This window comes from Triticum urartu, chromosome 2A (assembly GCF_056163025.1).
Source record: "Triticum urartu cultivar PI428250 chromosome 2A, HENAU_Tu73, whole genome shotgun sequence".
Taxonomy (NCBI): domain Eukaryota; kingdom Viridiplantae; phylum Streptophyta; class Magnoliopsida; order Poales; family Poaceae; genus Triticum; species Triticum urartu.
Genome location: NC_141874.1, coordinates 618,013,508 through 618,038,292, shown reverse-complemented (window position 1 = coordinate 618,038,292; position 24,785 = coordinate 618,013,508). Strand labels below are relative to the sequence as shown.

Here is a 24,785-nt window from a genome sequence, read left to right as displayed (position 1 = left end):
ACACAACAATTTATAATCTGAATTAGTGGAACTTTAACATGCCACTGTAGCCATTGTATATACTTACCTGCTGGAAGAAGACATGGATTTATAATACTACGAAATTCAAATCATTCCTGAGCATTCTTGTTGTCAATATTAGTAATATGCAAAAACTATTATGCTTTAAAATTAAATAGAACAAACCGGGGGCAGTAGTAAGCTTGCATACGTACAAAGAAAATGTTGTTCATTTGCAAATATAACTACGTACTGGAGAAATGGAAAAAGTAATGCATCTGTTCTGGACGCCCTCGAAGAATAAACCACGAAATGAGATGAATTTCGGAAATGTAGGCAATGATTTTACATTTTTCTGTGAGTAATATCAAATTAAACGGGTCTACATAAAGAGGAGAAACATAGATGTTCTACTCAAATAACCAGATACTCAGCTAACCGGCAATTGGCTACACTGTCAGGCTAGAGGAGCCGGTCACTCTATACATGAATCAAGATTTGTCTTATTCCATGCTTCGATGAGGAGGGGAGGAATTGTTGTGCTGGACTGGTGACTATCAGGCTAGAGGACCAGTCCCATATTCAGCAAGCGAGGATAAGAGGACGTTGTAGATGCTGCCCACCAAGAGTGCCCTGAAACCAAGAAAGTACTAGGAAGGGTCAAATTCGAGAGAAGGGCACTGTAACATCCCAAATTTTCAATTTGAAATGTTATACATAGGTCATTCATGCATATCATATTTTATTGCATTTTCGTTTCGCGATCCTCGAAATCCTAAGCAACTCAAGGACCCGCGGAGAGAATTGGGGATTTCACGATTTTCATATTTGAATTTCTATCAAATATTGAAACAAGGATCATTTTGGTTTTAATGATTTTTCTCTCTGAAAATATTTCGAAATTAAAATATATGAGAGGAGATAAACTTCTTCAAAATAAATGAAATATTGGAGGAAAAATATTAAAATAAAATAAATGAATTTTATTTGGAGTTTTATTGCTATTTTATTTGAACTAGTTGAATGCCCGTGCGTTGCCACGAGCAAACAAATGACGCTATGGCAAGCCCTGGGCTACAACTCCGGTCGTTGAGGTGTCACTTTGATATGCTGTCACCCCCCCCCCCCCCCCCCTTCCGAATCTGCCATTTTTTCTCCAAGTCCACCAAACTTTGCTATTCCCAGCCCTGCTCCAAATTTCATGAGTTTTATCCAAGTATGCCAAATTGCCAAAGTCATTCCCAATGTCACTAATTTCAGATGGCCTGCAACCTCCCACCACAACAGTCGAGCAATTCAACTAATACCCAATTATGTTTTTTTGCAATGTTATACATCAGAAGTCCCAAAGGAGCCCAATTTTTTCTAAACATTGCATGAGAGCTCATAGTTCCACTTTTATGAACACTCCTACATCGGGATTAAAATCACCCAGAAGAACAACCTCACACACAATTTATTATCCTAGCAAAATAATTTATTGCTCTATCACTAAGTCTCTAACATGGCCAAAGAACGCTCTAGTTACACCAAGGACACACCGCAGAGTCTTGGACCTCCCTTCTCCTAGCACTCAATCCATTCTTTGGATGTCAGTGTGTTTGTGCCACTAACTAAGGGTTGGTTTTCGATTATGCACATAAAATGGTTATGAGAAGAAAACTTTATAAAATATTATATGTAATGCAGATTACAAGGATCAATCATCATAAAGAATGAAAAACATGTGGTTGTTTGATGTATTAAGCAGGTCCCATTAGACCTAACAGAAGGACATCTGTGCACAGACCAAAATGATCACCTCTGGATCATCCGGTGCAGCTCCATTGGTTGTACCAAAGGACAAGGATGAAGAACAAAAAAGCATCGCACATGATTGAATTTGGAGAAATGACAAGAAATATAAGCCCTACATAAGAACAACAACAAGACGCTGGAAAGTCTTTAGCCCTTCTAAACAACACAGTTAATTCTGCCCCCAGTCGCAGTTAAACAACAACAAAAACTGCACAAGAATTGGCCAATTACCTGAAACATCTTGGCACCAAGGTAGTTCTTCACATCAGCGGACCGGCATCCCAATGGAGCTGATGAACATGAGAGAGCTGAGGTTGTACTTCATGGTCGTCCAATGCTTGGCAAGCACCATCATGACCAGCGGCATGCAGAAGATGTGCATTACATGGTGATACCGCATAAACTTCACGACCGAGTCCACGTGCCTGTTTAGTCATAATATTGACCTTCGGCCTGCAATGTTCGTGTGTAAGTAGTTCAGATCAAACATCCGATACAGAGCCAGTTAAGTTATGCATAATGTGTGCCATTATAGGATCCAAAGAACAAGCAATTGACTGGTTTGTCGATGATTCAAATACTAATCTGAACAAAAACAGAAAATAGGTGAGCACTACTTAAAATCAAACATCACCGCATCCGGAACAACCATGGCATGCCGACCACCTGGAACAACCATCACTGCCGCTTCCTTCAATCCATGATGATGGAGAGGCGGCATCTCCTGCACGACGAGGCAGAGGTGGCTCTTCCGCTGCGGTCGTGCTTGATCTGGTCATCCCGGGGTGTACGTGATGTCCCCGCCCCGTCCCTGCAGTCCGCGTCTTTGTAGTGTCCCGGAACATAGATTTATGCAACACCAAGATACAACAGGAATTTGGGGGGTGAGGAGGAAGAACCGAGGTGAGTAGAATACAGAGAAAGGATGAGAAGTTTCAGAGACTAATCAACTCTACTCTCCTACACAGCATGACCAGTCTATATACCGGACACACAACCACGCTTACAGATGGTCCCAGGACCCACCCACCAGCTCACAGAGCTCTCTCGCCTGGATCTTCTGAGCCAGGCGACTCATTGTCCGCCAACACAGGCGTAGGCGTGACACTTGCCGCCGCTTGAGATTGAGCTTCATCCCACAATGGAGAAGACGGAAAACGATGCTTGACCACCTCATAGTTCTCCCATGTGGCGGAATCATCTGGCAGATCACCCCATTTGACAAGCACTTGAGTTGTGGCCCTGTTGCCATCACGGACCATGCGGCGTTGCAGGATTGCTGACGGAAGCTTATCACAGAGCACCAGGTCCGGCGGCGGAAGCTCGCTGAAAACCGGTGAGTAATCGGCCGAGAAAGGCTTTAGCTGTGAAATGTGGAAGGCTGGATGTACTTGGGCAGCAGCCGGCAATTTTAGGCGGTACACGACCTCTCCAATTCGTTCCAGAATGGTGTATGGTCCAAAGTATTTGTATGAAAGCTTGTGACAGGGGCGATTGACCACTGAGTGTTGTGCATAGGGCTGCAGCTTCAAGAGGACCTGCTCACCGACGACAAATTGACGCTCGGTGCGGCAACGATCTGCCTGTGACTTCATGCGTTGCTGGGCTCACAGAAGATGCACCCTTAGCAACTCCGTGTGCTCTTGATAATCCGCTGCGGTGTCCGCGACTGGCGAGGCCGAATCAACAATGATGTTTGGCATGCCACCAAAGTTGGGTTCTCTTTTGTACAGTGCATGGAAGGGAGAGCACCCAAGAGAGGAATGGTGGCTGGTATTGTACCAGAATTCTGCCATTGCCAACCATCGCCGCCAAGTCTTGGGACGATCCTGAACAGCACAAAGCAGATATTTCTCAACACACTGATTAACCCGCTCGCTCTGCCCGTCAGTTTGCGGATGATGCGTTGTGCTGTAATGTAGTTTGGTGCCCACTGCCTTGAACATGTCCTTCCATATGTGACTGGTGAAGATCTTGTCACGGTCCGAAATGATTGACAATGGTACTCCATGTAAACGAACAATCTGATCCATAAACAGCTTGGAAACAGTAGTCGTTGTGTAAGGATGATGTAATTAAGGGCAAAAAATATGCATGGTCAGACGGTCAACGACGACCAAAATCACATTGGCACCATCAGACATTGGCAAACCTTCCACAAAATCCATTGTGATTTCTTGCCATGGAGCTTGGGGAGGTGGCAAAGGCTGCAGAAGCCCAACAGGTCTAGTGTGTGGATGCTTAGCGTGTTGATAGATTGGGCATTGCTTCACAAATAGCTCCACGGCCAATTTCATGCCTGGCCAGTAATAGAGTTTCTTAGCGCGCGGATACGTTGCTTGAATACCAGAATGTCCGCCCACAGCACTGTCATGCAGAGAAGCTACCAATTTAGTTTGTAGTGCCAAATTTTCACCGATAACCAGCCTGCCCTTGTACTTGATTAACCCGTGTTCTAGTGCATAGCTCTTGTCATCAGGAGAATGAATGGCTAGTTGCTGCAACAGTGTCATCATTTCAGTATCAGTGTGGTACGAATTCAAAACCTCTTGTACCCAGTCTGGCCGGCAAACTGAAAGGGTTTGGGTTTCAAACCGATGAGCGACACGGGACAGAGAATCTGTAGCCCCATTATCCACGCCACGCTTGTACTTGAACTGAAATTGCAAACCAATTAATTTTGCCATAGCTTTGCGTTGCAAATTGGACGTGAGTTGCTGATCAGTGAGATTGCAAAGGCTCTTATGGTCTGTCAAGATGGTGAATGGAACTCGCTGTAGGTACTGACGCCATTTGTCGATCCCCATGATCACTGCGAGGAATTCTTTCTCGTAGATTGATAACTTGCGATTCATAACACCCAGGGCTTTGCTCATGTATGCAATAGGGTGACCCCGTTGCATCAGTACTGCCCCCACACCTGTGTCATAGGCATCTGTCTCGACGGCGAAAGGTACAGAGAAATCCGGAAGGGCGAGAACAGGGGTACGAGCCATCACAGATTTCAATGTCATAAAGGCCTCAGTCGCTTGGTCATTCCACTCAAAACCCTTTTTGGTGAGTAACTGGGTCAGCGGCTTGGAAATTAAGCCATAATTCTGCACGAATATTCAATAGTATCCTGTCAGGCCGAGGAAACCACACAGTTCAGTCGCTGTTGTTGGTAATGGCCATTGTTCCATTGTTGTTGTCTTCTCAGGATCAGTAGCCACACCCTCAGAAGAGATAATATGGCCGAGGTACTGAATGCTTTGTTGGCCGAAGGAACATTTGGTCAGTTTGGCAAAGAATTGTGACTTCCGCAGTGTTTCTAGCACAAGGCGCAGGTGTTGCAAATGCAGGGTCCATGAAGCACTGTATACCAGTATATCGTCCGAAAACACTATCACAAACTTGCGTAGGAATGGGGCAAATATTGAGTTCATGAAACACTGAAAAGTAGCCGGTGCGTTGGTGAGGCCGAAAGGCATTACCCGAAACTGAAAATGGCCATGATGTGTTTGAACGTTGTCTTTGCTTCATCAGCTGGGCGCATTCGGATTTGATGGTAGCCTGCCCGTAAGTCCAGCTTTGAGAAGAATTGGGTTCCCGCAAGCTCGTCCAGTAATTCATCAACAATTGGAAGTGGGAATTTGTTTTTCACAGTAAGATCGTTGAGACGGCGATAATCGATGCAAAAGCGCCATGTATTATCTTTCTTCTTCAAAAGTAAGACCGGGGAGGCGAAGGGACTCATGCTGGGAATGATCACACCTGCTTGTAGCATTTCCATAACTTGTCGCTCGATCTCATCTTTTTGCAAGGGAGAGTATCGATAGGGTCTGGAATTTACTGGTTGTGCATCCTGTTGTAGAGTGATGGCATGGTCCAAAGATCTCCGAGGTGGCACAGAATTTGGCTCGGAAAACACATCTGAAAATTCGGTTAGCAATGTCTAAAGATCAGGTGCTAGAGGAGACTGCTGCTTGTCCACCGCCGAGAAATTCTCAACTACAGCCAGGGCCCATACTTCATTGTCATCCAACCATTTCACTAGTTGTTCTACATGCAATTCCTGTAACACCCCTTGCTCTGCAACTACAATTCCTTATAGGGTAATCAGTTGGCCTTGATACTGAAATTGCATGGTCTTCTCTCCCCAGTGACAGTTCATAGGACTGAAACAAGTGAGCCAATCCATTCCAAGAATGGCATCATATGCCCCCAGCTCAAGGATGCGCATGTCAGTAGAAAATTCATGGCCCTGTGTGCACCACTTCAGTCCTTGTACTTGAGAGTCTGAATGCAGAAACTGACCATTGGCAACTCTAACTGGCACTGCTGGAGCTGCTGTAACAACGCAGTTGGCACGCTCAGCAAAAGATTGGGTCACAAATGTATGTGAGCTGCCCGAATCGACCAAAAGCAACATTGCCTGGCCATCAACAGTAGCCTGCAAACGAATCGTGTGTAACGATTTAGTACCCGCGAGAGCATGTACAGATAACTGACAACATTCCCCAGTTGTTGTTATTGTTGTTTCACCGAGAAGACTCAGGGCATGAACAACTTCATCAGAAATAACTTCCCCATAGTCCCCACTTCGATGGTCAACAATTGCCCCGTTCGACGACACTAATGCTCTTTGTTGTATTTGTCCCCACACTTGAAACAAAGACCATTAGCACGACGAAAATCACGGAGCTGACGTTCACGGTTGAAATCATCATTACCAGTGCGACGCGGCCAATCTATGTGTGGTGTTGTTGTCATAGTTGGCTGCACTGTTGAGGTAGGTGGGTGCTTGGTTAGAGCAGGAGGACGCCCACGAGGCCTGTGTGTCTCTCCTTCTTCTTCCTGGATCCTGGCCAAAGACGCCGCACGCGTGACACTGGAGGGCGCCTGCAACCGTACGGCACACCTGATGTCATCCCTTAGTCCAAGCATGAACTGGGTGACAAACCACCGTGAGTTCAGAGAAGGATCGAGAGCTGTCAGATGGTACATGACAGTCTCAAATTGTTGCTTGTACTCGGCAACAGATCTTGTTTGTTTGAGTTGCAGTAATTTGGACAACTGACTGTCATACTCATCTGCACCAAATTCCTCCAAAATAGTTGTTAAAAAATTATCCCATGAGACTGGGCGCTGCCGGTGTTTAAACGCCTGGAACCACATTGCAGCATGCCCCTCCAAGTGCAAACTAGCATGGCTCACCCAATGATGCGTTGGTGTCTTATAGAGCTCAAAATATGTCAAGCACATGTCAATCCACAACTGTGGTGCCTCCCCTTGAAATTTAAGAAAATCCATGCGAGGAGGACGAGCAGTGTATCCACTGTATCCATCATACTCTGGCATCTCCTGGTGTTGTAGTGAGGGCGGTGCAGCGACATATGCACGCTGCTGTTGTGGTGTATTCAGTAGCGGAGCGCCGCCGCTGTTGGCCAGTAACGGAGTCTTGCTAGCGGTGGGGATGACGAGCGGAGGTCCCAAGGCGTGCGCTGCGAGCGACGGCATGGACTTGGTCGATTCGCCGAGGCGGCGCTTGACGCCGTCCAAATCCTCACCGAAGTCGTCGATCTGCTGGCGCAAATCACTGACGTCCTTCCCAATCGCCTTCACCTCGGTCGTCATCACATCAAATTTCGCCAAATCCCCTCCACCGATTTTTGAAGGCCCTCCATTCGATCCAAAATCAAACCGGTCTGGGCAGAGGGTTCGACGGCGCCATCGCGGCTCTTCCTAAATCAACTCAACCCCGCTCAGGATTTTGGGCCGATTCGCCGAAGCAAATCAAGGCACCTTTCGCGATGGAATTTTACGAGTCGATTTGGATTCGTGAGCGGAGCGGTCTAGGCTCTGATTACCATATTGTAGTGTCCCGGAACATAGATTTATGCAACACCAAGATACAACAGGAATTTGGGGGATGAGAGGAGGGTACAGGTGAGGAGGAAGAACCGAGGTGAGTAGAATACAGAGAAAGGATGAGATGTTTCAGAGACTAATCAACTCTACTCTCCTACACGGCATGACCAGCCTATATACCGGACACACACCCACACGCTTACAGATGGTCCCAGGACCCACCCACCAGCTCACAGAGCTCTCTCGCCTGGATCTTCTGAGCCAGGCGACTCGTTGTCCGCCAACGCAGGCGTAGGCGTGACAGTCTTGGAGGAGAGGGTGATGCAGACGGATCTCGTGCGTCGGCCAGCTCGGTCGCCATGGATGGTGGTGGTGGGGAGGCCGCAGGGTAGGATTTGGTCGCGACGATGCTGTTGAGGTTTGCCAGAAGGAGCTCCTCTCTCGGCGGCACGGAGAGGAGAAAAGGAGGCTCTTGTCCCTGCGTTCGAAGCCCTCGACGACGGACACCTGCTGGATCTTCGGCATCGGGTAGAGAGATAGGGCGGCTACGGTTGGGCAGAGCACGACGGCGAGGCACAGAGGGAGGGCGCCCGGTGCTCGCGTGAGAGGAGGGAGCCCGGGTGTTTCGGGACTTCGGGTCGAGGGAGAAGTGGAGAACGTGTGAGCATCTGGATGGGGTTCACTCAGTTTTTTTCTCTACCGTATAAAACGTGGGGGCTTTTTCCTGCGAATTTTGAATATCGATCGCACGAGGCGCGGGGGAGTAGCGAGGGATGGTTGTCGTAGGTTCAACCATCACGACGACCGCAGGTTCTCCTTTAATAGTAGAGATTAAAAAAAATTGCGTTTTTCAAAAATGCATTATAGGCCCAAATAAATGTGCACCTTGTCTGGCATATTTTTAGAGGACGGGGAAATTTTATTTCGAGATTTTTGAAATTCGTTTAGTATTTCTTTTCTTTGTTTTTTCGCGTCAGGACTTATTTAAAAAAAGAGGCAACCGACTTAACGGGCCGGTTTCGATCCGGACTCCTGCCCCCGGCCGGCCTTATAAGCCGCCGAGGCCACCCCAGCCCGCCCCGTGCCCGCGTCCCGCCCTAACCCTAGCCGCGCCGCCGCCCTAGCCCCGCCGCCCGCACTAGCCGCCACTGCCCCGCCGCCGCTGCCGTCGCTGGACTTCGCCGAGCCGCCGCTGTTGACCGTTGACCGGTCGTTTTTTAGAAACCCTAAGATCGTTTTTTTCTTTAGATCGGTTTTATTCCGGTTTTCTACGGTTTAGTTAAGTAGTGGACGTTCGTCCGTACGGTCGTTTTAAAGAACGCCGTTCACCCGTTTTTGACAGACAGCGAACGTTCGTTCGTTAGTCTGTTCGTCAGTTTTTTCCACGATTATTTCTGATCGCGATTTCTGTCCTAATTTTTGTTTTAGTTTATCTTTTCGCTCATTTATCGGAATCAGACGATTCAAGTGCCTAGATCTTCGTCTCGAAGCCCTCTTTCTGTTTAACCAACTTGAACAAGATTTTGGTACTGTAAAATTTGACTTTAGTCCAGATTAGTACTCGGATCTTGTTTCTTTCGCAGTTTCTGTTTTGTTGCTCCGTTTGATTTGATTCTTTTTGCAAACCGGAGTTCTTCAGTTGAACTTTCTTGTTAGATCTTTTTATTTGAGATTTACCCGTGCATCTTTGCTTGATTGATCATGTATGCTATTGTTTGTTTGCGATAGAACACCCGGAGTGCGAGGCATGCTACTACGAGTCTCTAGGTTTTGCGGATCATCAGCAAGGCAAGTAACACATTGATCATACTTCTTTCATACCCAGTTTTTATGCATTAGTTCCAATCCCCAAACATTGCATGATTAGGATGTGATTAACTTATGGGTATTGGTAAGTAGATGATGAGGTAGAACCTATTGCCCTGTTTTAATATCAAACCTTGGGAGTTACTTCTACGTTATGCTTATATTGCTATGCTATGCTATGCTCGTAGACGTGGATTGGGTTTGAGTGTATCCATGACAGATGTGAGATTGTTAATTAATGGTTCAACTTAAGGTGGCAACTTTAATACACATCTGGGTGGATTGCTTGTTTTGGGCACCTGGGGATATACCAGTGTTGTCCTAGGAGATCCCGGGGATATACCGTGTGATCCTCCTACGGTCCGCCACCCAAGCTCAAAGGGATCAAAAGATTAGTCATGCTAGAAACTTCCGTGTGCAGCCACAAGCCATTATGAGCTCTGGCATAGTTGAGTATGTTGTGTGACCTCTTTCAGTGGTGGGCTAGCAGGTGTAGAGGGAGAGTAGGTGTAACTGTCCACCCGGAGTAAAGAGTTAATGCTTTTAAAAGACTGTGTCTCGGTCATCCGTTTCTCAAACACCGTGCAGTGCGAGAAATACAACGGAGAAGATCGAGACTTGTGGGGAAAAGTGCGCAAACCTCTGCAGAGTGTATAAACTAATCATGGTTAGCCGTGTCTTCGGTTATGGACATCTTGAGTATCTAGTACTTGGATTATCCTACTGTATCTCATCACTCTAATTTAATTTGTTGGGGTGATAATTACTTTTAATTGGGATTGAGATGGGGGTACCATTCTCAATGTTTCAACTACCATGATAGTTAAATAAAATATATTCCTTTGTTGTAGGGAAAAATTGGCTTTCACAAAAACCATATAACCATAGAGCCTCCACCAGCCATATATGCATGTAGTGATAGCATTTATCTATTCATTACTCTACTGTGTTACATTGCCAGCATATTCCATGTGCTGACCCGTTTTATGGCTGCAACGTATTATGTTGCAGACTTTTCAGACGAGGAGTAAGACGCGATAGGTCGTTTGTCATGCGCTCGCTATGTCATTGGAGTTGATGGACTCACTTTATGTTCCAAGTCTTCCGCTGTTATCATTTTAGATGGCCTTAAGCCATATTTATTGTAATAAGTTCTCTTTTGAGACATTCGATGTAATAAATGTGTGATTGCTACTCTGTTATAAATCCTTCGAGTACTGTGTGTGTCAGCATTACTGATCCAGGGATGACACTGAAGCACAGAGACTTGACCGTTTGAGGTCGGGTTGCTACAGGCACGCTTTACCTGGCCGATGTGAACCATCAGCGTTGTCATCACCATCGCAATGGTGGAGCAGGTAGCAGAGGTAGAGGCGTGGTTGACGATGAGGAGATTATGCAGAGGGCGCCGCACTCTGATGGTAAGTCCCACCTCCTCACCTAGGAAAATTTAACCGTCGGTCGCTCCATGTTCGCCGCCGGTAATGGGGATAGGAGAGGAGACGACACCAGCTGGAGATTTTTCTTTTCGTCGTGGGATAGATGGAGGTTGATCGGACAAGTGCATTGGCAAATCTGGGTGTTGGGAGGGGTTGGGTTTGGGCATCGCCCATAGTCGCCGCCGCCATCAGACTGGGAAAGACGATAGGTCAGGAGGAAAGCGAACAATAGCGAACGATTCAGGCAGCATGGAGTCCCTCTACGGTGCCGATGTGCACTTGTAGGCCGATGGGTTTAGCTGGGCTTCCTGGCCTATCAACCATAATGTTCCGATTTTGTTTCGGGAGCAGCGACCCAGAAAACTGTTGCGCCAACGAAGCGATGCGACGCGGGATTGAGAGGAAATCTAACGGCCGAAAGAGTCCCAAACTGATGATCCAAAGGCTGGAAATGCTAATAGCGTGAGAGGAATGGAAAGGTGCTCGGTTATAATGTATCTAATAAATAGGGAGTTTAGAAGTGAATTCACCTTGGTTTCAATGGCACGTGTATGGTCTAGTCATTGGTCCACTTGGCGCTGCGGTGTTGGTGTACGATTCATGGTGATGTCAATGGGGTTTTCCGCACCACACAAACTCGCACTGGGCGCGCGCGCGGGGGGTGGGGGGGGGGGATGCATGGTGCGGCAGCGTTCATGATGGCGACATCTGAGGGACACACAAAATGGTTGGGCTGGTAAAGGCAGGGCCTCAACAATGATGCATGCTTCCCTAGAAAATCAATGATGCATGAAGTGGCACACGAGTGAGCAGGAGAGAAAAGAGCATGGCAGAAAGGGCAAAATGAAACATTAGTAGGAGGGGTTCAGTGAGGAGTGGGAGAGGCAAAGTGGAGGAAGATTGGGGCTGGCATTGGGTCCCATGTCCACCTTAGCAAAATGTACACAAAGGCATGCCATAGAAAGGGCAAAATGAAACATTAGTAGGAGGGGTTCAGCGAGGAGTTGAGAGGCAAAGAGGAGGAAGATTGGGGCTGGCAGTGGGTCCCATGTCCACCTTAGCAAAATGTACACAAAGGCATGCCACATCATCCAAACAGGCAGGGGCCACAGTCAGTTTGGCTATTATAACGATCTTATTCAAGAATTGTTGCGCTCTGTTACTCAAGGTTTTAAAAGTGGTGTTTCTGTATGATTTTCCTCAATTATGGCGACAATTTGTTGACCCAAATGTAATGGTTTTGTGTAATTACCTCACAACACACTTGTATTAGCAAAAGCCAGTAACAAACACCACACATAAACCACGCAGGTTATCATGTCAATCTACATGCTCAATGCAGCTCTTACACTGGGACATATGACTGACACATTTTAGAACACGAGAATATAATGATACATAAAGTGGTTCCGTGGCATAGTTATTCAGTATCAACCAACAGGAACAGCCTGTAAAAGCTTTTAGGACCTAGCAAATGTAATGCAAGGCAAGTAGACAGGGCTTGGCTACTTCAAGGCATTACTTCTTGCTCCGCAGCTTAGCTCCAAGTGCCCTCTCGAGCTTTCCAATTATCTGATTGTTCGGAATCGCCTTGCCCGACTCGTACTCCTGGATCACCTGTGGCTTCTCATTGATCATCTGTTACAACACATCACACTCTTAGATTGAGGTAATAGTGTATGTTGACAAGCTTTTTTTTCTCAGGAAGAACTCTGCAAGTTCTAAAATCTTGATATTCAGCTAGATACCTGAGCAAGTTGTGCCTGGGTCATCTTCTTATCCAGCCTTGCTTGCATAAGGTTTTTCTTCAGGTCACTTGAAACACGCTCATCTAGCATCAGATGAGAGCACAAGGGATTAGGGATTGGCACACAAAACAATCAGAGAAAGCTTTGATTGTTGGAATCTCAAGCATCTTGGGGGTGAGACTGGGGAAAACAAAATCAGATCTGTACGTGAAATTCTATGTGCAGTACTCAGCAACGACAAACAAAAAATAACCTCGTTAAGAAAGCACTACTACAAAACAGAAATTTAGAAATTCTGACTGATAGCCAAAAAATGTTGAATGACAGAAAAGCCATTTTGATTTGCAGGAGCGTTTGTACAGGAAACGGTTGAATTCCTGCAGGAAGATGAAAAATTTCCAAGAAATTAAAGAAGGCCCAAGAGGTAACCTAGTTTGTTCTCTTCATAAAACTGAGCCAATTTGATCACCAAAACTGTGTGGTTATCTTAATAGAACTGACAAATTTGATGACCGAATATCTGCAGAGGTAAGGCAATTTTAGGCACACAATCTGTGCTAGTTTGAACCTATGGTTCCCAAGGTTAAAGCAGTGTTTGGTTGGGAATGGGCTTTGGCATTCCGTGCCCAAGCAAACAGCTAGCTTATTTTGGGGCTTAAAAGAAAGCATAGTGGTATAAACAACTATTCAGAGTTCCTAGAGCTCCTTGTACGGCCTGTTGGAAAACCCGCTGTTGGACCTATTAGTTCATAGGAGCAAAAGCACCACCGGAGGTGCTTTTCTGGCTTTTGAAAAATCCCACTCAGCCCCTGCCCATTTCAGAGAAATTACGAAGGGATTGCCACTATATACATTGGCTCGTCTCCCACAGAAATCACTTCGAACCAGCTTGTCTCCTCATTCCATCCCCAAGTCCAATCCATGTGAGACCCCAAGTGGTAGGCGCTGACTGATTACTTTGAGCCCATGATTGATTCATTTTTTTTGCCATGGATCAGGTTGTACTGATCATGCAGTATGATGATGAATGTCTTATGGATTTTTCCCTCCATCCCATAATATAAGACGTTATTACATTCCATATACTCACATATGGAATGTAATAACGACAATGTCTTATATTATGGGACGGAGGGAGTACTAAGCCGTGAAATATGAGAGGCATTTCGGAGCTCGGGTCTAAAAAGGACAGACCCAGTGCATAGAAGCTCCCACACAAGGTGGGGTCTGGGGAGGGATTATAGGAACCTAGTCTTATCCCTGCGAAGTTCAATGCAGAGAGGCTGGTTCAAACCCAGGGCCTCTTGGCACAATTAGGGAGGACTTCACTGTGCCAGGCCTGCCTTCTCGGAGCTCAGGTCTCATCATGAAATTTTAGACACATGTAGAATACAACCATATGTGCATGTGGATTTTTTTTTTCCAGATCTTTTAGGAACTTGAAAACTGATTTTTGATTTCTTTCAAAAGATGGCTTCATGGAGCCTGAGCCCCAAAACGAATTTCCAGTGAAATGCAGCAAAACCGGGGTATTATAGTTAAATAGGTACATAAACAAACTCTGAGCATCCTAGGGGAACTCGAGACTTTTTATTATACAAGGACCTCACACAGTAGCTTTCCCAGTACAACAGCTATCCACAGCATATACATCCGACAGCTTCTTATTTCTAAGCCACAGACCGACCAAAACCCACTAAGTTGCATCAACACAATTTTCTACAGCAAGTTTGCTATAAAATAATTGTCCAAACATCAACTCTACTTGCTTTGCAGATTGGTATTTTCGAAACAATTGTGGCTAACTCATAGGTAACAAAAATTATATGAGCAAGTATTGCTATTACCAAATTTCAGCACTTGATGGAACAGTATCAATTACAATAAGCCAAACCGGACACAGGTAGAACCATATTAGATGGGGCAGCCTAAAGGTGCCAGGTGGCAGCAAACTGGGTGATAGAAAAGTAGGGCATTCCCCAAATTCAGGAGCAGTAAGCTAGAGCTGCTAAATTACAGGTTTGGAAACCTTGACTTGTGCTTATTTCACAAATAAAGGATTATTGCGGAGTTACCCATGTAGGTGACTGATCAAACATACAATTGCTAACCATTGGTGATGGCCATTCCATGTCACATGACTTTTTTTTATCAAAACGTGATGGTGGAGACTTTATGCACATCTCAGATGAAGTTTGTGTTTTGAAAATATAATTAATGGTGAAAATCTCATTTCACCATCTAAATCAATGTTTATAAGCCTGTAAGGCAAGGCGAGGCACTGGGGGGCGCCTCACCTTTTAAGCGTAAGGCAAGGCAATGCCTTAAGACAGTTTTGAACTTGGGCAGCAGAGTAGAGTAGCATTTAGTGGACATACACCGTTACACACCTTGAAGTCACATCATAAATCGAAGAGCAGTACAACACACATTCATGGCGGAGCATATGCACAGCACTACAAATCAGATTCACAAATGAAAGCAGAGCACTAGGAATTCCTAAATCAAAGGAGCACAAGTGCACAGAAGGGTGACACATGAGAGAGGAGACGAGAGAATAAGAGGGCAGGGGAAGAGAGACCGAGAGTCACATGCGACTGCAGACAGAGAAGGTTGATGCTGGCAGGAGACGAACTGAAGGTGTTGGGCCCGTGCAGCCCTCCCCCACCGCCCGGCTGCTCTATCTGTGGGGTCTGATTTAGCTGACAGCGCCTCCATGTGCGCCTAGGGAGACGCTGCAGGCGCCTTTCAAAGCTGGCAAAGGCGAGCTAGACGCCATGCCATATAAGGGACGCATTAAAAACAATGATCTAAATGGTACAATTATGTATAACCCTGCAAATGCAACAAACCCATGAAGTAACTGAGCCGCATTCTGGCTAACCCCTAATAAGATTAAGGGTGCTCATACAAACACATAAGAATGATTCTAAACCTCACAACATTCCCAGGTGCACTCATAAAAGAAGGGTCTGTAAAACAAGATATAACATGTTTTGATAAATATTGAAGAACCTGTGAATTTCAAAGACTATTACAACATTAGTTTTAAGTGTCATTTGTTATCAGAATTCATACAAAGATGCAACATCAGAACTAATACCATCCAATAAAGTGAAGTGTGATAATACAACAGAAGAATTTCCTAAAAAGAAGCGAGATTCCCAATTAGCTATAGGGTAGAGTATGTTCCAGTGCATTCTTTTCATGAGGGAGAAAAAGTCGGCATCAAGCAGTGCAGGGCTTTGCAACAAGGGGCATTCAAGAATCAGGACAGTTAACAGATTAAGGGCTCCTTTGATTCAAAGGAATTCCGTGGGACTTTTGGAGGGTCAGAATCCCTAGGATTTTTTCCTACGTTTGTCGTTTGATTCATAGGATTGAATCCTATAGGATTTTTTCCTATGGAATCAAGTGTACTACCATTTCATTGGAAATCTAGCATCCACTCCAACCTCTTTTTTCAATCCTTTGTTTTTCCTATAGCATCAAACACTCTATGCTAATCCTATAGGATTCAAGTGGACATGCCACTCAAATCCTGTATTTTCCCTATTCCCGTGTTTTGAAAATCCTGCAAATCAAAGAGGGCCTAACACAACATCATCAGCACATAGTCAGGAAGTGAAGTTTTTCCAGCAGCAAAAATAAGCACTAACCCATAGCACATGATTTGAACTCCACAATAAACACAGCTACCAACTTGGTATATGTCAGCACACTCCCTAAAACCAGTCCCCCATACAGATGTAACACTTTTATTTAACTATCGCAAAAAAACTGGCAAACAAAAAAACAACTGTGGGGCTACAAAATATTCACAGGTGCACTAAAAAAAGATGTGAAAGAATATGTTGAGCACTCTATTCGGTAAAATGTTCAATACCATATTAACAAGGATATATCAATTTGGTACTTGGTGTTCCCACTAAGCTGCTACAGGTGCCAGTTGATATCAACAGCTCATTTAACATCAGAAACTAATTTCATCCTAACATATGCTACAGTACCATGGAGAAGTTTCCTAAACTAAGCAGATACTTTCATTACAAGTAGAATATATGAAGATAGCACAGTTAGGCTCGAGCTATAATCCACAATGGATAAAAAACACATATGCTATGGCAGAACTATGCGATCTTCAACTTGAAAGTTTTACACAGTGATAAGTAAATAACGGTATATAGATATAGAAGTATTGAGTAGTAACGATTTAGAGGTAATTTAAGAATCAGGACAACCACAGCTTCAGCATCTACTCCAGTTCATAAAGAGAACCTTTTTCCAGAACAACCCAGCTACGCCATGTATGAACGAATCAAATTTGCATACGGCAGCACACCATTCGCAATGGAAGAATAAGCACATAGCGAGAGAGTGACTGTTGCTCACGGGAAAGGTTCTCGGTGTCGTCGTCGAGCCGCTTGGTGTTGAGGGAAGTTCCGCTAGATGCAGCCTTGTTCGTTCCAGCGTTGTCTGCAAACGGAACTGGATCAATGGAAAACCGAGAAAGAAAAACAAAAAACTGCGGTACTCTAAGCTGCGAGCTGTTTTATGGCAGAAAGAACAGCAAACAAATCACATGATTAAACATATAAAACCCATAATAAGCAAACAAAAAACACAAATCTAGAGTATCTCCAAGCCAGGACGATTAGCAAGAAATCCACAGAATCAGCGAGGGAAAACCGCATCCAGTAAATCGGACAGCAACACGGCTGCAAGGATCGATCCAATCAGACACCTACACTTCTTGGTGGTGTCGATCTCGGCGCCGGAGCGGCGGGCAGCGTTGACGGCCTTTTCGTCCTTCTTGTCGGCGGCGTTCTGCGCCTTCTTCCGCACCACTATCGGCTCCCAGTCCTGCCTGATAGGACCAATCCCAGCCATATCTCCCTGACTCTCAGGTCTCACACGGCAACTTTCCTCGCTCGGTCTCTCGAGTTCACAGACTAAAACCACGCAAGGGATAATGGAGGCGCAGGACAGAGGAGAGGAAGATATTTTGGAGCTGAACGAAAGGTTCTCGAGTCGCAATCGGTGGTTCTCCCATTCCCCCAATATAATATTAGGATATTATACAGTACTACCCTCTCCTCGTTTCTTACGCTCCTAGTGCTCCACACTGTACACGTGTTAGAGCATCTCCATATTCCAGCCGTTCGGCCCAGACGCTTGAAAATATAGCCGCCTAGGTGCGCGCCAGTGATATTTTTGATGTAGGGGCGAATGGTTTCCTAACCGCCGTCCCAAACCCAACTTAGAGGCCATCCTTTTAAAAAATAAAGGTGTGTCTAGGACACATCTAGATGTGCTCTAATTATTGCACATCTAAGTGAGTGAGTTAAGCATAGAAAGAAAGAGAAAAAAGAAAAAAAAATATCTACACGAATCTCAACATAAGATCAATGACATAGGACTTAGATGTGCAATACTTATAGCACATCTAGATGTGCTGTAGCAAAACTGAAAAAATAAATTCAGCCAAATTCGACACATATTAGGTGATTTCATTGATATTTGTACATAAAAACTTAAAAATACATAACTCAAAACTAAAAACATAATAAAAACTACTGTGCCGCCTACAGGCCGAAGAACGCGCCGAAGGCACTGTAGTCGTCGCCGTCGTCGGTCTCCTTCACGCCGTCGTAGTCCGTGCTACACCCCTGCCCTGCGTCGTCTTGGCGGACGGGTTTGGTTGGCGACAGTGGTGCGTCGTCGTTGCCGTCCTCGAGGATGACGACGCCGCCCTCGTCACGGCTGCGGCGACGAGCGGCAAACTCCTCGAGGGCGCGGCGCTGGCGCTCCGTCTCCAGCCGAACGTAGTCCTCGTGCGTCCACTTAATGGCGGCCTCGTCGCCGTGGGCGGTCACGTCGCCGTGCTCGCTCTTCACGACGACGAGCCCCGACTCTGTCTTGGGCTTGACGAGGCGGGAGGAGGAGGAGCCACGGCCGCCCTCGTTGATGACGAGGGCGCCGTCACGGGTGCGCCGTCCGAGCGGCATCTTCACGGGCTCGGGCTTGACGCTGGCGAGCGCCGGCGATCCGGACGAGTGAGAGTGTGAGGAGGAGGAGGACGAACCACCCGCCATGCGTCGCGGCAACCAAATGTCGCCACCGCTCCGGTGGGGGACAGGCGCCGAGGCCGCCGGGTACTGAGTGGTGGTTGGTTGCCGCCCTCGAGGTGCTCGAGGACGAAGTGTAGCGTCCGCCCGAAGACGTCCCACCACAGGCGACGGTCGTCGGTGTTGTGGCACCCCCTCACCGGCATGTGGTTGGTGGAGGCGAGCTGCTCCTCGTGGCAGCGTTGGAAGTACGCCGCCCAGCTGGCGTGGTTGTCGGCGGCGTACTCCGGGCAGCCGCGCACCTCATCCGCAGGAAGGCCCGGACGCTCCCGATCTCGTCGTGGAAGTAGAGGGGGTGCTCGGCGTCGGGTTGCGGGGGGGGGGGGGGGGGGGGCTGGGACGCCTCCGGCGTTGAGCCTCCACTGCCCCGGCTCGCGCATGTTAGACGGCGCCGGGTAGTTGGCCTGGCGGAGGAGGTGCGCCTCCCACTCGTGCAGGGTGCGGCGGCCAAAGCCGTTGGCCGCCGCACCGTCGCCGGGGAAGTGCTCGCCCATCGGGAGGATGTAGACTCGGTGGCTGGTGTCAGGGGGAGAGACGGGATGGGGAGGCGGCGAGAAGAGAGGAACTACGTGTTGGGAAACACAGTAATTTCAAAAAAAATCATACGCACACGCAAGATCATGGTGATGCATAGCAACGAGAGGGGAGAGTATCGTCTACGTACCCTCGTAGACCGTAAGCGGAAGCGTTATGACAACGCGGTTGATGTAGTCGTACGTCTTCACGATCAACCGATCTAGCACCGAAGGTACGACACCTCCGCGATCTACACACGTTCGGCTCGGCGACATCCCGCGAACTCATGATCCAATAGAGCTTCGAGGGAGAGTTTCGTCAGCACAACGGCGTGATGATGGTGATGATGTTGCTACCGGAATAGGGCTTCGCCTAAGCACCGCCATGATATAACCGAGGTGGATTATGGTGGAGGGGGGCACCGCACACGGCTAAAATATCAATGATCAACTTGTGTGTCTATGGGGTGCCCCCCAGTATATAAAGGAGTGGAGGAGGGGAAGGGCCGGCCCTTTCTATGGCGTGCCCTAGGGGAGTCCTACTCCCTACGGGAGTAGGATTCCCCCCCTTCCAAGTAGGAGTAGGAGAGGAAGGAAGGAGGAGAGAGGGAGGAAGGAAAGGGGGGCCGACCCCCCTCCCAATTCGGATTGGGCTTGGGGGGCGCGCCTCCCTCTTTTCCATTCCCTCTCCTCTATTCCACTAAGGCCCATATACTCCCCGGGGGGTTCCCGTAACTTCCCGGTACTCCAAAAAAATGCCCGAACCATTCGAAACCATTCCGATGTCCAAATATAGGCTTGCAATATATCGATCTTTACGTCTTGACCATTCCGAGACTCCTCGTCATGTCCGTGATCAAATCCGGAACTTCTAAGTACCTTTGGTACATCAAAACACATAAACTCGTAATACCGAACGTTAAGCGTGCGGACCCTACGGGTTCGAAAACTATGTAGACATGACCGAGACATGTTTCCGGTCAATAACCAATAGCGAAACCTGGATGCTCATATTGGCTCCTACATATTCTACGAAGATCTTTATCGGTCAAACCGCATAACGGTATACGTTGTTCCCTTTGTCATCGATATGTTACTTGCCCGAGATTCGATCGTCGGTATCTCAATACCTAGTTCAATCTCGTTACCGGCAAGTCTCTTTACTCGTTCCGTAATGCTACATCCCGTAACTAAATCATTAGTTACATTGCTTGCAAGGCTTATAGTGATGTACATTACCGAGAGGGCCTAGAGATACCTCTCCGACAATCGAAGTGACAAATCCTAATCTTGATCCATGCCAACTCAACAAACACCACCGGAGACACCTGTAGAGCACCTTTATAATCACCCAGTTACGTTGTGACGTTTGGTATCACACAAAGTGTTCTTCCGGTATTCGGGAGTTGCATGGTGTCATAGTCATCGGAACATGTATAGTTATGGAGAAAGTAATAGCAACAAACTAAACGATCATCATGCTAGGCTAACGGATGGGTCAAGTCAATCACATCATTCTCTAATGATGTGATCCCGTTAATCAAATGACAACTCATGTCTATGGTTAGGAAACATAACCATCATTGATTCAACGAGCTAGTCAAATAGAGGCAAACTAGTGACACTCTGTTTGTCTATGTATTCACGCATGTACTAAGTTTCCGGTTAATACAATTCTATCATGAATAATAAACATCTATCATGATATAAGGAAATATAAATAACAACTTTATTATTGCCTCTAGGGCATATTTCCTTCACTACGGGAGAAGGTGAGTGCGACCACTGGCGAAGAGGGGGTGGCTTTTTATAGTCGTTGGGCCATCATTGCGCCGCCCGTGGGGAATCAATGGAAGGCTGACCGGCGACAACCTTAGCATTGATTCCCTGCGGGAAATGAGGCGATGAGGAAGACGAGATGCAGCTGGTCGCTGACTCGGCGGGCCCACGGGACTTTCGCGCCCCGGCGCCCCCTAGTGCGCCGGGTTTGGTCTGGGTCCGCCGACGCTAATTTCGGCCCTAACCGGCTAAATTTGGGCTACTAGGGGCGCGACTGGGCCGATTTTTAGATGCCGACGGTAAAAAAGGGCCCTAGGGGGCCTGTTGGGGGTGAGTGGAGAAGCTCTTAAGCGCATCTCCAACGCGGACTCTCGAACCTCCCGCAACCGTTTGGACGACTGGACCTGTCGTGGTGGGCGCACGGCAGATGCCAAGGGATGGCTAAAGAGAGGAGGAGGCTCGAGGGCACCGGTGGGCTCCAGAGGCAAGGTCAGCATGAGCGAGCGAGGGGACGCAAGACATACCCAGGTTCGGGGCTCTTCGGAGAGATAACACCCCTAGTCCTGCCGAGTGTGGTTTGTTCGTAACAGTACATAGTTGCTCCTAGAGTTGTATGAAGGAAGAAGGAAGGCAGGCCAAGGCTTAGGCTGCTCCCTCTCCTAGTGTGTGGCTAGTCTAATCGATCTTGTGTCCACGTGTGTGAGTTGCTTGCCCATATGCATGAGGGCTCCTGGGGGGTTTTATAGGTCAACCCCCAGGGGTACAATGGTAATGTTACAAGGCCGTGGGGCTGGGTTGTCATTGTCTGGGAAGCCGGCGCTGGGACCCGCTAGGTGTCAGGGCTCGTTGGGTTCTACGGGTGCGGGCCCCGTGCGCCGAGGGGCACTGTTTGCCGTCTTGTCGTTCGTCACGGAGTGGCCAGGTTGAGTTCGCTACAGTGGCGCACCATCAGGTCGCTGCTTGCTGGCGTCAGTAGTGATGACGGGTGCACTGTAGCCATGCTGGCCCTGGTCAGCAGGTAGGTGGGGCACTGTTGCCACACCTCGGCTGACCAGAGGCGTTGGTGGGGCACTGTTTCCTCACTCACCCTTGAATGGAGACTCGTCCCATCGTACAACTGGGATGGGACGGGGGCTTACCCGTGGCTGGGTTGAGGGACACGCCAAAGGGGGAGCTAGCCTGTTGGAGAAGTCTTGATATGCCTGGTTCGGCCATCTAGCGCCAGCCGTTGGGGCCGGGTTGAGGAGTTTGGCCGGGTCGAGGGGCTTGACTGGGCTGAGCAACCCGGCCAAGCGCGAGCCGGATTTGAGGGGCGTTGCTGGCCCCGATGTTTTTGAAAAGGATCCGGGTTCCGTTGCCTGCCCGGGTTTCATCCCCCCGATAGTAGTCCCCGAAGCTATGAAGGTCTGTCGTCTTCGAGTGGGGGGGGGGGCTTCGTAGTTTCCCCCATGAGGAGGCGAAGTTTTGACCGCCGGGTCCGGCAACACCCACTGTGTGCCGGCTTCCAGAAGCCGGATCGCGGCATCCCGACGCGGGCGGGAAACCAGGGAGTCTGCCGAATCTTGAGGCAATCTTTTGGGCTCTGCGCGGGCGCCATGTGGCGCCTGGGAGCCGGAGGGGCCTGACAGGCTACGCGCGCGACGGTATAGGGCGACGGGCTGGGGCCTGCCACTGCGCGCCCTCGGCCCATGGGCGTGGATTTATTGCGGCGTCCGCGAGTCGGTTACCGTTCTCGAGGCAGTTATTGCATGCGTGCGTGCGCACTTATTGCGGGGGAGTGGGAGGGGCGAGTGCAAACGATCCCACTTCCCCACGTTTCTTCCTTCGCTTCGTCTTGCCGATGGCACTCCCTTCGGGCTCATGGATGGGCTCGTCCATCACTGCAGAGGACATCACGCACCTCCGCTCCACCAGGCGCTTGCTGGGGGAGACGGAGGTTGCCGTGCACCTCCTGGAGGGTGAGCGGGAGCCGCGACCGGAGGGGACGGGGCGCATGGTCTTTTACCCGCACTTCAAGCGTGGGTTCGGCCTTCCTGCGAGCCATTTCTTCCGCACCTTCCTGGAGTTCTTCGGGCTCCAACCCCATCATCTTGGCGCGGGCGCCATCTTGCAGCTCTCCAGCTTCGTCACCCTCTGCGAGGGGTACCTGGGGGTCGAGCCCACGATCGATCTCTGGGTGTGCTTCTTTGCCTTGAAGCAGCAGGGCCCGAAGGTCGGGGAGATGTCCTCCTACGGGGCCGCCGTATCTACAAGCGGGCGGGCGGGGGCTACCCCAAGATGCCGCTGGAGGATTCTGCCAAGAAGTGGCAGAACTCTTTCTTCTATGCCCGCAACCTCGGCACGGACCACATCAACCTGCCGCCCTTCGTCAATGCGCCGCCGCGGGTGAAGCGGAACTGGAACTACTTCCCTCGGAATCCGTCACAGGAGGTGCTCAACCTGTGCCAGCGCGTGTCGAAGATGAGGGAGCGGGAGGGGCTCACCGGCACCGACCTTATCGCCGCTTTCATCAGGCGCCGGGTGCTACCGCTGCAGCGGCGCACTCACATCATCGGTCTGATGACCGGTCTCTAGGACCCAAACCGGTTGTCGAATATGTGCCTGGGAGCGGACCAGGTCGCCCTCCGGGTCAACGATATTTCCAAGGCTGGGCTGCAGGAGGATTGGGAGTTCGGGAAACCCCCGTACAGCCAGGCGAACCCGGCACCCGTGGTGAGTCCTTGGTCTTCGTATTTTGCCGCTGCCCATCTTATTGTTCGTCCAGACGCGACACAGGAGGTGCTTCTGAACGCCATCCGGCATCCATATGACCGGGCGCCGACGCAGGTGGTGCGGGCTGGCTCGGAGGAGCCCGGGGCCCACGGCGAGGGGGCGGAGGCGGCGGACGCCGATGCCGGCACAGGGCGCCGCGCGGGTAAGTTTGTCTTCTATATTTCTTAAGTTGCTGGGTGCGAGGTGGCGTGGGGGTTGTTGACGCGAGTTGTTGGTGCAGTGGCGCCGGGTGGAGGAGGCGGCGACGTGGCTGGAGCCGGGTTGTCTCAGGGGACGGCGGCGGCAAGCCGGCCGCACGGGAAGGACAACGTTGCACCCCGAGGCCCAGCCGTGAAGCGTGCGGCGAACCCGGCTATCGGCGTGAAGCCGCCCTCCAAGAGGAGGCATGGTGCTCCGCAGGTGAAGCCGGCGAGACCCGTCGTCCCGGTGGTGCCCGGGTAAGTTCTCTTTCTGTTGAATCTGAATCGCCGAGCGGCTTCACTTGGTTCTTGTCCGTTTACTTCGTTGAGTTTCAGGTCGCCGATCTCATTGGCGCTGGCGGCGGCGGATGCCGCGTCCACCAAGGGCGCCGTGTACCGGAAGACCCGAACCAACGCCATCAATCGGGACGAGGCGATGGCCGACCCGGACCTCGCCTGGACCCGACCGACACCGTGGTGTTGGCCTGGCGGGATCGGAGCAGGGCCGAGGTGGATCTGGAGGCGGAGTCAGCCCAGGCTTGGGTCAACGCCGTAGTGGCGTGGGTGCGGGCCGACGAGGGGTCGGCGTGGCCCGACATGCCGGCGGGGATGGAGCCGGTGGATACGGTCTTCATGCCGTCGTCGGAGGGGGAGCGTGGCTAGAGCGACCGCGCGGACGTGGTGGACCTTGACTGGAAGGTCATGGTGGTGGAGGACGACACTCCGCCACGGACCGACGTGGTCGAGCGGACAGGGGTCGAGGGAGGCGACG

The 24,785-nt window shown here is 49.2% G+C and overlaps 3 protein-coding genes and 1 pseudogene across 6 annotated transcripts; 1 reads left to right on the top strand and 3 right to left on the bottom strand.

The window, feature by feature from the left end:
• Window positions 1-301: 301 nt before the first annotated feature.
• Window positions 302-7,811, bottom strand: LOC125533796 (uncharacterized). 4 transcript variants are annotated; one of them, XM_087544570.1, is made up of 3 exons: window positions 2,432-7,811; window positions 2,029-2,250; window positions 302-633 (listed from the first exon to the last, which is right to left on the bottom strand). In XM_087544570.1, exon 1 carries the CDS (start codon window positions 7,411-7,413, stop codon window positions 6,412-6,414), a length of 1,002 nt encoding a protein of 333 aa, XP_087400696.1. In that variant the 5' UTR covers window positions 7,414-7,811; the 3' UTR covers window positions 302-633; window positions 2,029-2,250; window positions 2,432-6,411. The 4 variants fall into 4 exon arrangements, with proteins under 4 accessions (XP_087400696.1, XP_087400695.1, XP_087400697.1 ...); XM_087544569.1 differs by having other exon boundaries at window positions 2,447-7,811; XM_087544571.1 differs by having other exon boundaries at window positions 2,464-7,811.
• A 4,313-nt stretch (window positions 7,812-12,124) lies between these two features.
• Window positions 12,125-17,688, bottom strand: LOC125539219 (multiprotein-bridging factor 1a). Its single transcript, XM_048702600.2, has 4 exons — window positions 17,389-17,688; window positions 17,033-17,116; window positions 12,641-12,723; window positions 12,125-12,530 (listed from the first exon to the last, which is right to left on the bottom strand). The coding sequence occupies exons 1-4, from the start codon at window positions 17,528-17,530 to the stop codon at window positions 12,411-12,413; spliced, it is 429 nt and encodes a 142-aa protein (XP_048558557.1). The 5' UTR covers window positions 17,531-17,688; the 3' UTR covers window positions 12,125-12,410.
• Window positions 17,689-18,225: 537 nt separating this feature from the next.
• LOC147986241 (uncharacterized) lies at window positions 18,226-18,735 on the bottom strand. Its single transcript, XM_087541932.1, has one exon. It carries the CDS (start codon window positions 18,733-18,735, stop codon window positions 18,226-18,228), a length of 510 nt encoding a protein of 169 aa, XP_087398058.1.
• A 4,604-nt stretch (window positions 18,736-23,339) lies between these two features.
• Window positions 23,340-24,002, top strand: LOC147986240 (uncharacterized; annotated as a pseudogene).
• Window positions 24,003-24,785: the final 783 nt, after the last annotated feature.